The sequence below is a fragment of the Myiozetetes cayanensis genome, unplaced genomic scaffold, assembly GCF_022539395.1.
Source record: "Myiozetetes cayanensis isolate MyiCay16 unplaced genomic scaffold, myiCay2020 scf21, whole genome shotgun sequence".
Classification (NCBI taxonomy): domain Eukaryota; kingdom Metazoa; phylum Chordata; class Aves; order Passeriformes; family Tyrannidae; genus Myiozetetes; species Myiozetetes cayanensis.
In genome coordinates, this window is record NW_026087423.1 from 13,954,619 (window position 1) to 13,971,019 (window position 16,401).

Consider the following 16,401-nt stretch of genomic DNA (forward strand, 5'->3'; position numbering starts at 1 on the left):
GCGCGGAACGCCGCGCTCGGGGGCGCTGTTTCCCGCCGGGCCGCTGAGGCGCGGGCCGGTTCCGGCCGTGCCGGATCGCCGGCGGGCCCGGCCGGAGCGGGCTGAGCTCCGTCCGCCTGCCCGGCCCGAGCGCGGGGCTCGGGCGGGGCCCGGGGGGGCCGGCGGGGCCCAGCGCGGGCCCGGCGGGAACAATGAAGCTGCTGAAGCCGACCTGGGTCAACCACAATGGTGAGGCCGGGCAGGTGCGGCGGGGAGCGGGGCCGCGGCACTCGCGGGGTCCCAGGCCGGGCCTTGGGCCGCCCCCCGGCCGCGCCCGCAGCCCCGCCGGGCCCGGAGCGGCCGCAACAAGTGCCGGTGTGTCCCGGAGCGGGGCCGGGGCGGAGGGGCCGTGCCGGGGCAGCCCCCGGGCCCGTCCCGCCGCCACGGCGTGTGCAGCCCGGCCAGCTCCCCGGCTCGGGCGGGGACGGCTGCGGGGCGAGCGGGGGAGCTCCCGCCGGCCCGGCGGCTCCGTGCCTGAGACAGCGCGGAAGGCGTTGGAGCGCAGGGCGGTGGGCGCTGGAGGTGCCCGCGGGGTGAGGGCTGTCCGGGACACGGCACTGACCGCGCTGCTCCCACGGACCGGGGCGGCTTCGCTCTCCCAGTCCCCACACGCGCTAGGCTGTTTGTCTCCGTGGAGGAAAAGGTTTCTCCCAGCACTACTTTCAAAACAACTCCCTGAATTTCTATACTATCCTGTCTGCCAGTCCTCTGGGGATTTTGTAGAGATCTGTGAGCTCAAACGCTTTCAGAGTGAAGCGTTGGTATTGACAGAAGGCTCTGTGCTTCCCTAGTGTGGAAAATACGGGGTAGCATCAGTGTTATGTACTTAGAGCGCTTAGGATGAGTTTCCAGGTTAATACCTGTGCTGCTCCTGGTGAGGCAGTGAGAAGAAATCTGTCGTGAAGAGCTCGCTTGAGTTTGTGTGAGTTTTGTCCTCAGAGCCGTGGGTGCAGCTCCATTTCCACTGCAAACCGTGTGCCCTGTGAGTGTCTAAATGTCACTGTGCACTCACGCAGCTGAGTGGGATCTAGAATAAGACTAAGCTGGAGACCAGCTTACTCAAGCTGGAAAAGCGTGCTTCGAGTTAAAAACCACAGACACAGCTTTACAGCTGCCTTTCTGCCATGGTGTTGGGTTTGGGTCCGTGCTGCAGAGTTTGTAACACTCACTCAAGCCTCGAGTTGCCGTTCACCTGCATCTGTGCTCGGCCTGCTCTCCTGGGGCTGTGTAGGCAGCAGATGGATCCAACCTTGTAACCAAAGGTTGTAGTGAAGTGAAAAATTGTGGAAGTACTTTATTTGAGTTGGTTTTTACATTTCTGCTTGGTTAATCTAAACGAATGTAGCATTTGCATCTTAATCTCTGTCTGCCTGTGGGCAGAACGTCCTGTGCCTCTGTTTATCTTCAGTGGGAGCACACTTAGGAGCAGCTGAATAAAAACTTTCAGCCTAAATCTAATCTAAGAGATTAGATCTGTGAATTCTTTCCTGATTTCTTTAAAGGATGCACCTTTTGATATGGGTATGTCTTTGAAATGTGTAGCAATTTAAAACACATCCAGCCATTGCAGAAAACAGGCTCCAGCCAAGCAATTTGCAGCAGGGGTTCATTTGGAGAGCCCTGGGATACTCTGCCTGGTGGATAATGTGCTACCCAGGACCTCGATAGTCCCAAATTTTATTCCCGTTTCCGCTGATGACCTGATGGGATGAGTTTGGCCGAGTCACTTTGTCAGAGTTTCAGCACCTGCAGAAGAGACATTCGGCACCAGCTCCACCTGTGAAGCGCTGTCAGTGGTGCCAGGGGTGCAGGACTGTGACATTGCCACGCTGCTGGCCTTGGGGCAGGGAGTGCAGGATAAAATGGGGACTTCAGTCAGCCCCTTTAACCCCCAGGGTTGCGGATCCTCCAGGCATCCTTCGTGCAGGGAGCCTCCCTTTGGCTCTGGAACTTCTCCAGAACAGGGTCAGGAGAGTTTCCCCTGTGTGTGCTGGAGATGGATCATTTCATCAATCATGGCGTGATTCCTGCAGGGGCACACAGGGCTGTTCAGTGCTGCTGGAGCAGGGCTGGCTCTTGCACACTCAGACCCCGCTGCGTCATCACAGCCTTGCCCTCTCCTCACTCAGCTCCGGGGTTTTTCCTTCCCTGAGTGGACTAGAGAGAGTGTAAGGATGCTTACAGGTACCTGTTCTCCCCAGACACTGGAAACCAGCTGGGGCGTTCAGCACACCTGGGAATTGTGTGCCGTGTATTTATGGTAAAAACACACTTTGGCTCCACAGGCTTTTTCTTGGAGTTCTTAATGTCACTTATCTGAGTACTTATTGGAAATATTTCTTCTTCAGGTGCATCTTCTGTAAGCTTGTCCTGCACTTAATGTGGGTCTATTAGATGTTGCGTGAAATTCTCATTATTGTTGTGTTCTCTTCCGTGTTTCTTTGGCTTAGAGCAAGGTAGAATATTCAAAGTGCAATCTAATGGTGGGGGAGGAACAGATGACTGTAAGATACAAATGGTGTGATTTGCTTCTCCCCCTGGTGTTCCACTCAGTACCTCTCTGAAGAGGAATCTGGGTGTCTGGACATATTCTGCACACGGGGTTCTGAGAGCCCAGGTGCCTAAAGATGGCTCATGCAGGCAAACACTGATCCCTGAGGGAAGGGAGGTCCCCTGCCATTCCAAGAAACCCTGGCAAGCCCCAAGGTGCTGTTCATGTATAACAACTTGTAGGAACTGGAGCCTGCTCTTGTTTAAATACAGGCACAGAGTTTATCTCTCCAAGCTGTAATGGTGGAATGTAAATATTTGAATTGATCTGCGAGTCACATTGGATGTTGTGTTAGATGGGCTGAAAACAAATTGAATAGAAACTCATTAATTTTTTGGTGGAAGTTTACTTAAAATTGTGTTTATGGTTCATTGATTACAAACAAAAATTTTTTTAAAAGTTGAGACCTTTTCCTTGGGTTTCAGTTATCTTTCTTGTATCTTTTTGTTCCAAGCTTGTTTCATTATTGGTATTTCTTTAAGTACATAATGTATATTTAGGGTCTTTAAACAAACAAGCCCACGGGACATGTGGTCTATGATAAGGTGTTCTAGTTTTAATGAACCTGGTTTGCTTCCTCCTGCAATGTGATGCTGGAAGCTTCAATAGTTTAAGCTTATTTTCTTTTAGATATTATCGCAAGAGGTCAAAATGTCTGAAAACACACCATGTTAGATTTGAGTGTTGCTGCTTAAGTACCACTTGCATTTTGTTTTGATGCACCATTACTGCTGGGAAGTTCAACACAGCTCCAGTGGGAAGCATGGGAGCGCTTTGGTCACTGGGAAACGGGGACCTTGCACCTTTTGGGTTGTTTCCACAGGATGTGGCAACATAATCTGATGAAGGCATGAGCCTTGGGAAGAAAGTGGCTGCTATCAAATTGTGGCTCCTTCTTTATTATTTTGAGATAATGAAGGAAGTGAGGAAAAACCCAGTGTCTGTGCTCAATTTATAAACCACAGGGAGTATGGAACAAGTCTTCCAGCTTCAACCTGTGACAGTTGTCCAGCACTGTAAATGGCATTCCCTTGATAATGGTACCCTGGAGGAAAGAGCACCCTGGCAATGACTTTGTCTTGCTGAATTTCTGTCTTGCAACTACATCATCTGTGGTGATTTTTTTAATAATTTGACATTACTAGATTGATAAGACTGAAAACAGATATAAGTCTTGGTTTACTTAGGAAAACAATCTAATAATTATTTAACTTATTTTGTGTTTTAAGGAATAAACATAAAAGTGCAGAGAGCAGACTAACTAAAAACATAAATTCCTTCTCAGTGCTGAAAGACTTAACATGCATTCAGAAGCAGGTAGCTTTATTGGTGATTTCCTTTCTCAAATCTGGATAATCCATAAGTAGTTGCTTCACTCTTTGGGTTGCTCTTGTCAGGCTCAGTTAATGCTTTTTGCCACTAATACGATGACTTCAACTCACAGCTGAAGTGGAAGAGCACAGTGAAAGTGCTGGGGACTGAAAACTGCTCTAGCACCTGAACAGCCCGTGTTTATTACCCTGGATCTAGGGGCAGTTTGTAACAACATCCAGGCTGACTTGTGAGTGTTCCTGTGTGCCAGTGTGTGACACGGCATTCTGCAGCTGCTGCTGGGGTACTGGTTAATGCAGAGGCCTGGTGAGAACAGGGTGTAGTTTGACATGGAAAATGGAAGACTTTTATCTGTACAAAATCCTAGGATTCTGGAACTTGATTTAGTAAACTAATGTAGTAGGGAGAAAAAGCATATCCTTATTGGTTAGCCACTGGATGCATCTGGACACTGCTGGTGAGATGGAGATGTATGAAACCAGTCCTATTTACTGAGATTTATCCATCAGATGGAAACAATATTTCCATGCTTCTTACAGGAAATTAGTTTGATGGGCCTTGTTCACAGGTTAAGCTCACTGGCAAATGCTGTGGAAAAGCCCAAGTTTACAGATAGATCATTGTGTATGATCAGTTACCTGTGGAAAAAGATCCCTCCCTGCATCACAGCTGAGCCACGTAGGAACCTTTATTTGTTGTTGAGGGCTTCAGTTATTACCACTGCCTTTCCTGGGTGCAAAGTCCATACCGCTTTTAAACTTCACATCTAAAATAATGCCCTGTGACCTGACAGCTTCCACTGAGGTCTGAGTTTTTAGGATTATAATAATTTATGAAAATACCTGCTCAGTGCTCATTTAATTGAACCCCAAATTTAATGCTAGAAAAAAAACCCCAAAATAAAATGTTATCTGGTGTGTAAATATATGGATCGTTTGTGTTTGAACACGTGGTCTTGAATGGCAGTTCCCATCCATGTCATAAAAGAGAGGAGAACTGTGGGTGTCTCAGGGTGACCAGAAGTGTCAGCAGTGTGAGACAGCTCTTGTACAGGAGAGGCTCTTTGGGCAAGGGCTGGGAGCGCTGAGCTGGGGCCTGAGGAACACAGGGAGAGTCGGGAGTGGCAGGGAAGGGAGGAATATCGAGCAGTTTTCACCACTGTCCTCCTGTACCAGAATTAAGGGGTGTTGAAGTAGCAGCCAGTGCAGATACATGGAGTAGGAGGTTCTTCACAGAGTCCTTGGATGAGCACTGGATCTCTTTGTGTGGAGACTCTTGTGGTAATTACGGGTCTGAGAAATGGCTGATTGAATTTACAGAAGAAAACTCTGTTGAGGGCCTCTGATTCAAGAAGTCTGAGTTGGAAATTCGTTGGAATTGTAAGATTATCCTAGAAAGAAGCATTGTGTTCTTACCATTGTACAGATCCCTAGGGATGTATCTAGTGCTGGTTTCTGAACACAGAGTACTGGGCTTGGTGACGTTTTCCCTGGTGTGGCCAATTTTAAGCTTTTATGGTGAATTTGTAGCTAAGTTACCTCTGGCTCTATAAGCAAAATAATATGCTAAATTTTTCAACCCCATTTGTGAATCTGTGAAAAATCTTTGCCCAGGAGGAGGCAGAGGGGTGATGTTACTGCTCCTGTAGAGTTGTGCTCTTAAGATAAAGCAGAAATTGGAGAGGCTATGGGAGTTTTAAACATGTAGTGAAGGAAAGGAAAATTGTATCACATCAGTAAGTATTGCAAAGCAGTGGGTGCAATTGTTTTGGAATGTGTAGCATATCTGCTTTGCCTGGGTAATAATGTCTGATGTTCCTGTTCTTTCTGATTTGCTGAGCAAACTTTCTCTTGGTGTAAATGATACATAGGCAAAACAAACCAGGGTAGTAGAGTAAGAAGGACTTTGATGACTGGCTTCTTACTCTCCTCTCCTCTCCCATGGCAAATTTCAGAGTATATGCAGTCTTCTTGCCCAAGACTGTTGATGCAGATTGAAAAGGTCTCCCCTTCCACTCATAAGTTCTACAGAAAGGCCTGTTTCTGTGTCAGTGGGTTCAACTAATTCAAATGATACACTGATTTAATTTAAGGGAACTTCCACATTTTGGGAAGAACAAAATAAATGTTTCTTGCCTGTGCTTCTCTAAATATTCAGCTTAGCCCTCAGTGTTGCATTCAAGTTAATAGAGTAAGAGGGACAATAGGGGACAAGCTGAAGAAAAGTCACAGCTAAGTCTCAGCTCGTGTGTTTTGTGAGGTCTAAAGGACTTGGAAGGAATGTAAGTTGAGTGCCATCTTTCTGTACTTAAGGTCCTTGCTTGGCTGCCTGTAAAAATGTTAAGGGAAATCATGTGTCAGAGTTGCAATACAAATCCAAATAAAACAAACCTTGGAACAAGTCAACATAATATAAAACTTGACACGAAGCAAAATGTGTATCCCTCAAAAAGTAAGAAATAGTGGGTATTTGGATGAGGGTTTTATTAGCAGTTTAGTGTCAAGGAATTCAGATGCTACAGTTGGACATTAACTGCTGGATAAATTCTCCAGGTTTTATCTTTTATCCTTAACACCTCATGAAGATACAGGAGTTGGGAAATGTATCAAGTCATCTTGGTGGGTGCATGCTGGTTCTTTGGGCTGTTTGGTAAATGGCCTTATTTTATCCTGGCACATGTGTGGTCTTGCTTGCAGAGCCATTCCAGTTTGAAAGGGTTGGGACTGCTGCCAAAAATGATTTGAATGTGGAAATCACACGTGTGTTTTCAAATAGTCCTCAGTGGTGGCTCTTTGAGCATCACTGAAAGGCAGCAAGTTTGCTGCTCTTCCTTCTCCTCCTGCAAAGGTTAAAGGAAGTGTGAAGGTGCAGGACAGGAGGGTGTGTGTGATCCAGTGGCTGGGCAGAATAGGCTGAAGGTTGTCTGGTTTCCAAAGCTGTTCCCCAACTGTGTTAGTTACTTGTCATACAGTTTACATTTTAATAAAATTGTTAGGTTTCTTCTGAAAGATGTAGCATATGGAGAACTGGAGGATTTATGAGTATTATTAGGGTTGGTTAGTCTTCCTCTGTCAATATGGAAACCATAAAATCAAAGCTGATCTGTGGGTAGAAGAGTTTCATAACAACAGAACTTAAATTTGAGACGGGTAATTGTGTGGCCAGCAGATGCAACCTGAGATCAGGGAGGATTTTGAAAAGGCAAAACCAGAAACCAAAACAAAACTCGCTTCAGGTCATCAGCTAATGAACTGTAGAAACCTGGAAGAAATTCCTAACTCAAATACAGTTTTGCCTCCTTGGCACTTGCTCCGTGGTATTATTTTGCTTCTGAGGTGTTTGGCATGTCCTGCTGGATTAAGTGTCCTTGGTTATCCCTGGTTTGTTGTGGAATGGCTTTTCCTGGGCTGCCGTTTTGCCAGCAGGCTGCTCTCAGCCCCTGTCCTTCCCCCAGCAGGCTGCTCTCAGCCCCTGTCCTTCCCCCAGCAGGCTGCTCTCAGCCCCTGTCCTTCCCCCAGCAGGCTGCTCTCAGCCCCTGTCCTTTCTAGGGCTGCAGCTTTTAGAACAGGAGCGTTGCCAACCAGAGGAGTTAAGGTGACTCTGCAGTCCTGCCTTCTCTTGACTGTAAAACAACTCAGTGTGTTGCTGCTTGTTCTCCCATTCCAGGAAAGCCAATATTTTCAGTGGACATTCACCCAGATGGGACCAAGTTTGCAACAGGAGGACAAGGTATGTCTGTGTACTGAGAAAAAGCGGAATTTTGGGCTATAATAACTGTGTGCCTTCGCAGCTCTTTAATCAGTTTGACTCTTTTAAGGGGTCAAAAGAGCCTTTTAAAGACATCGCTTTTATCTCTAAGAAACAAATGATTATGTAAGTCATTAAAATGTATTGAAAAGTGCTGTTGTTCCTGCAGAAGGCAGGGTTCCATGTCCTGATGTGCTCATCCTCTTGGACATCACTGAGGTAGTAGCTGCAATAGTTGAGTCGTGGTCAAATTTCTTTTTTATTTGAAGAGGAACTGAATATGCAGTTGGGCTTTTTGAGTTGCTAAGTAGTAGAACTATTGGGACAGAAAAATCCAATTATATTAATGGAATAGCTTAAGAAATACATGCAAAAATATCACTTGGTTCACAACAGTGAATAATTTTATGTTGGCTACAATAATTGCAATTTAGTATTTGAATATATATTTTCTCTTTTAAAATACAGTTTTGTTATAAGTAGTTGTCCCTATAGTTGGTATCAGTTAGGTACAGTATGATTTTTGAACTGTATAAATTTATTTTTAATAGCTTTAAGAAAAATAAAGCACTTGTGACTTGGTGTAATTGTATCAAAATGGCATCTGTATTCAAATGTTTCCAAAAGTCACACTGCAGTAATGCCTATATTTTAACATCTGTTCTGGGACTGAGATTAATTTGAAAAGCTTTTTTGCGTGTATTTGAAAGGGGAGGCTTTTTTGGTCTCTTACAGGTCAGGATTCTGGCAAAGTTGTGATCTGGAATATGGCTCCTGTCCTGAAAGAGGAAGATGAAAAGAATGAAAATATTCCCAAGATGCTTTGTCAGATGGACAATCACTTAGGTAACAAAGATTTTTTTTTTCCTATTATTTCTATCTTTTTTTACTGCCTACTGGTAATTTGCCAAAGCTTAAGCATTGCACATGTGTAATTGTAAAAACTGTGCTCTGTCCAGTGATGGAGAATCAATAAATACTTTGGCTATATACTTCTGAAGATATTCAGTGGGAAATGTTGTTAAAATGTGGGGAAATATGCAGAGAAATATAGATACCTTTGGAAATCTCCTCTCTATAAGCTTTTTCTCAACTGTGACCACAGAGTAATTGATAATGCACATCCTGAGAAACTGGGGAGCTCTGAAGGAAAGGACAAGAGAAGAAATAAGAGTAAAATAAACATCATATGAAGTATATTGGTTATAGTTCTAAATTATTCTGGCTTTATTGCACATTACATTTGGAATTAGTGAGGGTACCTGACAAGTTGTCCCTTCTTATTCAGGATACAGCTTTCCTTCTTTGCCCTCTTAATCCCACCTCATTTACCAGGAGCAGTTTCTTCATTAGATGAATATTAATGTTTCTCCCTTTGAGCTACTTTTGGTGAAGCTTTTTTAGATAAGGAGTAGAGTTTTTTAAGTGAGAAGTTCCTCAAGTGCTATGGAAGATAAGTACCAATTCATTTATCTAAAGCAGACAGAGTAACTGCTTGCAGTGGAAAAAGCACACTTAAATCCTAAATGTCTCCCATCAAGTTTTGCTTGTTGTAATCTTTGTCCCAGTCCAGAACACTTATTCACATATTTCATCTTCCAAACTTTTCTTTTCTCCGTTGCAGCTTGTGTGAACTGTGTGAGATGGTCAAACAACGGCGTTTACTTGGCCTCGGGGGGAGATGACAAGTTGATTATGGTGTGGAAGCGAGCTGCGTAAGCATGTTCCTTTCTTCTGTTTTATATTGGATTTCAAGTGGGTTTCTCTGTCACATCTCAGTGTTTCCTGAATGCTGGCCTTTTATAAGCTCAGTGGTGCTCTTGGTGCATGTGGAACACACCCTGTGACACCCCATCCCTGGTGCTCGGTCCCTGTCCCGGGCTGACAGCCCATCCCTGGTGCTCGGTCCCTGTCCCGGGCTGACAGCCCATCCCTGGTGCTCGGTCCCTGTCCCGGGCTGTCTCCCCATCCCTGGTGCTCGGTCCCTGTCCCGGGCTGTCTCCCCATCCCTGGTGCTCAGTCCCTGTCCCGGGCTGTCAGCCCCATCCCTGGTGCTCAGTCCCTGTCCCGGGCTGTCTCCCCATCCCTGGTGCTCAGTCCCTGTGCCGGGCTGACAGCCCCTCCCTGGTGCTCGGTCCCTGTCCCGGGCTGACAGCCCCTCCCTGGTGCTCGGTCCCTGTCCCGGGCTGTCTCCCCATCCCTGGAGTATGGTCCCTGTCCTGGGCTGACAGCCCATCCCTGGTGCTCGGTCCCTGTCCCGGGCTGACACCCCATCCCTGGTGCTTGGTCCCTGTCCCGGGCTGTCTCCCCATCCCTGGTGCTCGGTCCCTGTGCCGGGCTGTCTCCCCATCCCTGGTGCTCGGTCCCTGTCCCGGGCTGTCTCCCCATCCCTGGTGCTCGGTCCCTGTCCCGGGCTGTCTCCCCATCCCTGGTGCTTGGTCCCTGTCCCGGGCTGTCTCCCCATCCCTGGTGCTCGGTCCCTGTGCTGGGCTGTCTCCCCATCCCTGGTGCTCGGTCCCTGTCCCGGGCTGACAGCCCATCCCTGGTGCTCAGTCCCTGTCCCGGGCTGACAGCCCCTCCCTGGTGCTCGGTCCCTGTCCCGGGCTGACAGCCCCATCCCTGGTGCTCAGTCCCTGTCCCGGGCTGTCTCCCCATCCCTGGTGCTCGGTCCCTGTGCCGGGCTGTCTCCCCATCCCTGGTGCTCGGTCCCTGTCCCGGGCTGGCCTGTGTGGCTGCCTGGGCGCTCTCTCCTCTGCAGGAGCTGACACGTTTGCTTCTGTTCTTGAGCAAAGCTTCCTGGTGAGATTTGAAGAGTCACCCTAAATAGAAATTGTACATTTTATTGAAGCTAATTTTTTAATAGCTGCAATTACTTGATCTTAAAAAAATGGGGTTTTCCCTTCCATTTTTGTTGTAGGAATAACTGCCTATAAAATAGAAGTGCACTGAGCAGCTGATTTTCTTTACAAAGAAGAACTTGAGGTGGTGCTGTTGCTAATTGTTTCTGTTTTAATTAGGTACATTGGACCTAGCACTGTGTTTGGTTCTAGTAGCAAACTTACCAATGTTGAGCAGTGGAGGTGTGTATCGATTCTCAGAAGCCATTCAGGGGGTAAGTTAGAAGGTGGTGAATGAACGTAATTTCAATGTATTTGGAAGAAAATAGTTTTTCAGTGTCACAGGGTTTTGTTCAAACCATTTATATTTGGTGGCAAGTCAGCAATTCCTTTTAAGAGCAATAATAAAAATCTAAAAGAAAATACAATATTTAATCAAATGCGATTTTCATACAAGTAACTTCTGGCAACTATGCAACAGAAGAATTAGCTACTAAGAAACTTATGTTTTGCTATTTTCTAGCTTAAAAATAAATCTGAATAAAGGAAGATAAACTGTATTTTTATTTAAATGATTGTTCACACTGGCAGCGAATAATCTGGTTGGCAAAGGATGAAGATTTTATAAATCAAAGAACGTTAATGTTTATTTAGAAAAAAAAATAACTGAAGAGCAGTGCAAAAGATGAATAAACAAGTAATTTCCAATGCGTTTTGCACCTGCTGACATGAGCTATGATTAAAATCAAGATGGCCATCTCTTGGATCACTCCACATGTTAGAGCGAAGTGAGTGCATTGCAATAGCTTCTGTTACTGTCTCATCCAAAACAGGACAGAGTTCTTTGTGCAGGCATTAGTACTTCCTACAATCACTGAACATTGCATTCTCTACCTTGGGTTTTTTCTGATCCCATTGAACACTGTAAGCTGGAGATCCTCGCCCCCAATGACTGTTGCTATGTTCTGTCCTACCTTCCACTCTGGTGAAACCATAATAATTTCTCAGTGAGAGCAAAATGTTGCCATGCAAGTTCTTTCTAAAAAGATTTTTGGATTTTCTGATTACCATTTACCTCTCTCCTAATGGAAGTTATTTTGTTCCAAACAGATGTGATGGACGTAGCGTGGTCTCCCCACGATGCCTGGCTGGCATCCTGTAGTGTTGATAACACTGTTGTCATCTGGAATGCTGTCAAATTTCCAGGTGAGAATTCCTGGGTTTCAGATGTGCAAGTTTGTAAAGCGTTGTGACAAACTCTTCCCTCCTTGGGCATATTTCACTGGCTGAAAATCTCTCTGGGAATGGCTGGCTGTCTTTAGGAGGACACACTTGCAACCTGGCAGGTCTGTCCAGGTTTGGATGGCAACGAGCACTGGGTTCCACCCTGCTGTAGATGACAGCTGCACTCAGACTGTGCTGCTGAGTTTACATGACAGTCATTATTACGTGTATTTTATTTACACGCCATTTATTTCAAGCTGGCTTCCAATGCTGATACCAGAGTTTTTACATCTTGAAGCTGGCTGTGTACCCTCTCAGCCTCTGCTCCCACAGTCTGATAAGCAAGAGAGTGACTGAAAACAGGTTCCCAGGTCTGCCAGGCTTGTGTGTCTGTTGAGTCAAAACTTTGACTTAGTTCACATTTTCTGCACAAAGATGAATTTGTTGTGATAATCTTTGGGTGTGGAGAAAAGGGTGAATGTTTAACTGAAATTCCAGTTAAAGTGCTGCTTTTCTGCAACTTCAAGTTCTATTCTGAAGTGCCTGGGCTTTGTTGGTCTTTCTGCTCTGATCTGTTTCTTACAAAGAGTTTTGTATCCCTTATTCTGGACAGAGTTCTCTTCATCACTTTTTTATATCGGTGTTAGCTTAAGCACAGGTTCCAGTTTGGTGGTTTGTACAGTAAAAACATTGTATTTAATACTCTGTTTCAAAAAGATCTGGTAAATCTTCTCAACAGTCTGTCCTAAAGGAGATTTCAGTAACTACTCCCTGTTCTCAATTTTTGCCTGCACAGAAATTCTGGCCACTTTGAAGGGGCATTCTGGCCTGGTGAAGGGGCTGACCTGGGATCCCGTTGGAAAGTACATTGCCTCTCAGGCTGATGATCGGAGTCTGAAGGTGTGGAGGACCATGGACTGGCAGTTGGAAACCAGCATCACAAAACCCTTTGATGAGGTACTTCAGAATGTGGGACTATGCAAAGTGAATTCCTTGGGAATGAAAGAAAACTGGAACAACTGTGATTCTACTGACACGTGAATTAATTTAACAGTGCCGAATCAAATGAAGTTCTCAGATGGCAAGTTCAAGAGGGGGGGGAAAAGAGCTCCTTTCTCACACAAAATGGGGTTGACTGGAGACTTTCATTGCCCTTGGATATTGTGAATGCCAAAGGTTTACATGGGTTATGTAAACAATTAAGTAAATTTCTGGAAATGTAGTGGTTATTCCAAAGAAGTATTGGCACATTGGTTGCAATAGTCTTACCTGCTTTTCTAAGCATCTTCTATTGGCCACTGTCAGAAATCACAGGGCTTTGATCAAGAGACCAAATACCTGGGGACAGAATCTGGTGCTTAGTGAGTGGAGTCTTTTGCAGTGATCTCGTGGTATTGTGATTAGTGCAGTCACTGTAGCAGACTGTAACTGCATAAATTCATGTGTGAGTTGACGTGGCAAGCTGAAGTCTCATCATTAGCAGTTACTGCGCTACAGCCCTGTCATTAGCTAGGACTGTTATAATTACTGAGGGAACAGTATCCAGAAAGATGTAACATTTTTATTTGCTTTAAAAAAGTTCTGTGGGCTCCTTTCCCCCCCTTTTGATAGGGCTTCTTAAGTTACGCTTCATCACCTGTGTAAACATGGCCAAGTGCTAAGAATTGTGTGTAAGATCATTAATCTTCACAAAAAACTTACTTTGTAATAATATTCCCTAAATCTAAAATTTAACTAGTTTGTATTATCTATTCTAGTTCGTTTGCCAAACCCTTCTAAAGCTGGTATGGTTTTTCTTGTCAGTGTGGAGGGACAACTCACGTGTTGCGTCTTAGCTGGTCGCCTGATGGTCACTATCTTGTTTCTGCTCATGCCATGAATAATTCTGGACCCACTGCTCAGATCATTGAGAGGGATGGATGGAAGACCAACATGGATTTTGTAGGGCATCGGAAGGCAGTTACAGTGGTGGTGAGTGAGTGATAGTAATTTACCCCTGAAGTAAAACTTCTGTTATGCACTTTTGGATAATTTTATGTGTAAATGGACAAGAGGTGAAGCTGGGCATCAAGATTAGTAAAGCCAATGCATGGTGGTGGTTAAAAAATGTCAGCTTTACATGTTGGTAGCAATCAGCTTGCTGGTGTGATAAGAGAACCGGATGGAGATGACCAAGACAAGGGGGAGTACAGGAGCATGTTAGGAATGCTGAACACTGGCTTTGTTAGCTCTTCAGTGACTTGGTTAAAGTGATACAGGTTTACTAGATCCCTAGTAAAGTTAATATTATTTGCCATTCCTGTTAAGGCATTCAAAAAGCCCCTTAAGAAAGCTCCTGCAGCTTTTCTCAGTGCTGTTATAGAGTTGGTTCAGGACTTTGTTCCTATGAAATGTTTCTTTTTCACTCTTAAGTGGAAAATTAGCCTTTAAAGCAGATCTTCTGCTAAAATGTAATTACTGTAATAAAATTTGGGCATCTCATTTGTTTAGAAATTCAATCCCAAAATCTTCAAAAAGAAACAAAAGAATGGGAGCTCCACCAAGTCAAGTTGTCCCTACTGCTGTTGTGCTGTTGGTAGTAAAGATCGATCTCTTTCTGTCTGGGTAAGTGTTTTCTTTGCTGCCTTTGGACTAATGTGGTTGCTTGGAGAACTTGGGGGTTTAGCACAAAGGTTACGTGGACAGCAGTAGGTCTTATATTTAGGTGCATTTCAGGGGTTTTTGTTTCTGTTGTTGCAGGTTTAGCTGGGGGGGAAGGAAGTGGATTGCTATTACTTTCTCTAAAGCCAAGAGCAGTTAGGAAGCAGTGGCAGAGTATGTGCCCTGGGAAGGGGGAGGAACTGTTAAGGGACATAATGTGTTTATTAACCACAGTTAATAAATTCAGCCCTATTTCCTTCCTACGTCTTTTACTTATCTTCTGTCTTTGCAAAGGAAAGGAATGTGGAAGTGAATAAGGTTTTTAAGTATACTTTTGACAAGCTTTTGACATCTAGTTTGGGTTTTACTTTAAAATCTACGCTAAAATTGTTATTCTGCCTAAGAGAAGAGTATTTGTTCTCACGTTTATAAATGCAAGGCGGGTTGTTTGGCAACTGCAAAATACAGGGAATAAATTTAACTGATTTGTAAAACTTTGTGATGAGAACATGTGCCAGAACACACCAATTGCTAACTCCAATCTACTATTTATAGATTCCAGTGTGATATTTATCCATCAATTGCTGGATGCATAACACTGAATCTGTTTCTGGCAGTGCTGCCAGCGCATACCCATTTCAAATACTCGGTATATTTTGCTGTCTATTTTTACTATAAAGATTTCATTCGGAATGGCTGTTGAGGTTACATTAGGGATTACAGAGATGCACAGTTATAGGCCATCTTTGCCCTGAAGAGCTTAATAGATATGTATAGAGCACAGACCCGTGGAAGCATAGATAAGGACCGAAGGTGGCACCTACACTGTGAACCTGTGAGCATAAAACTTCCTCAGCCACACCAACTGCTCTTGCTCCGTTTCAGTTCTGCTGTACACTATAGATATTAAGTCCATTGGTTAACATTAAAGAGCTCAGAATGTCTGATTTAGAACAGGTTATTGGGAATTTTCATATTCAGTTCTTTATTACTAAGCTGATTCGTAAGTGCAGAGGGATCCTCTTTAAGAGTAGTTGTGAGTCAGATTCCCTTTGCTCTTCATAGGCTTTACTTTCTTAGACAAGTAGAGTGAGTGAGGACAAGGATACCTAATCTGTTTTCTGTCTTCCTCTTGTGCTGGCAGTTTGCAACCCCCTTATCTCAGAGCAGCTGAGAATAGAAGCGCTCTTTCGCATCCGTGGAATTGCTTTTTGAGTGGTAGAGGGTGTTCTGTGACTGTGATGTAAGGAAAGATGGTTTAGAAATTCAGTCTGTGTTTCAGAAAGGGGAGTTGAATGTCATCTATTCCTCTCCAGAGCTTTTCCGTCCCAGCAGTGGAAGGGGGAGTTGGCTCTTCAGCTGCACCACCAGGCACGCAGCTGTCTCTGGGCCACAGCTTGCTTGTGGATGTTGTTAGGCTGTGGGAGAGTGCTAATGAGGTAATATCTGTGGTAGTGTAGAGCTTCCACATTTATCAGTGCTGTTTATTGGTTTTTTTTAGCTCACATGTCTGAAACGACCTTTGGTTGTCATACATGAGCTGTTTGACAAGTCAATCATGGACATTTCCTGGTAAGTTCATTTCTGCTGTTTGGTACAGAAACCAAAGTATTGTCATCAGCTTTAGGTGTTTTCCAGAATTATCTGGAAATTCCTTAAAACAGTACAGATTGTGATTGGAACACAAGTAATTGGTTCCTGAAGGTTTTGGTTCTGCTGCAACATCTTTGGTAGTAACATTAGCGATTAGTAACAATCCCTGGAGATTACGTAACATTAAAACTGAATAAAGACTGATGTATTTAGTAATGACACAGTAAAATACTTGTGGAATGAGTTCCTGCTTGTTGTGATTCGCTGACATTTTTTCACAGAATGTGTATTTTGTAACATGACGTGGTGGACTTGGTGAGTTTTATGTGTTACATCTGTGAGAAGTTGGTTGGACCATCCACTTTCCCAGCGCTCTACTGTCCCAAGCCTTATTTTCTTCTTTCTGCAGTGAGTGGTACTCTCTCCTCTCCTGCTTTC

General features: G+C 44.7%; 1 protein-coding gene across 1 annotated transcript in view; it reads left to right on the forward strand.

The window, feature by feature from the left end:
- Window positions 1–75: 75 nt before the first annotated feature.
- Window positions 76–16,401, forward strand: part of LOC126641593 (protein HIRA) — a 35,158-nt gene continuing 18,832 nt past the window's right edge. Inside the window, exons 1-10 of the mRNA XM_050318476.1 lie at window positions 76–228; window positions 7,589–7,651; window positions 8,405–8,515; window positions 9,294–9,384; window positions 10,687–10,781; window positions 11,617–11,712; window positions 12,527–12,687; window positions 13,534–13,701; window positions 14,221–14,334; window positions 15,872–15,942. Of these exons, the coding sequence (XP_050174433.1) occupies window positions 192–228; window positions 7,589–7,651; window positions 8,405–8,515; window positions 9,294–9,384; window positions 10,687–10,781; window positions 11,617–11,712; window positions 12,527–12,687; window positions 13,534–13,701; window positions 14,221–14,334; window positions 15,872–15,942 (1,007 nt within the window). The 5' untranslated portion in view covers window positions 76–191. The remainder of the gene's footprint in view (window positions 229–7,588; window positions 7,652–8,404; window positions 8,516–9,293; window positions 9,385–10,686; window positions 10,782–11,616; window positions 11,713–12,526; window positions 12,688–13,533; window positions 13,702–14,220; window positions 14,335–15,871; window positions 15,943–16,401) is intronic.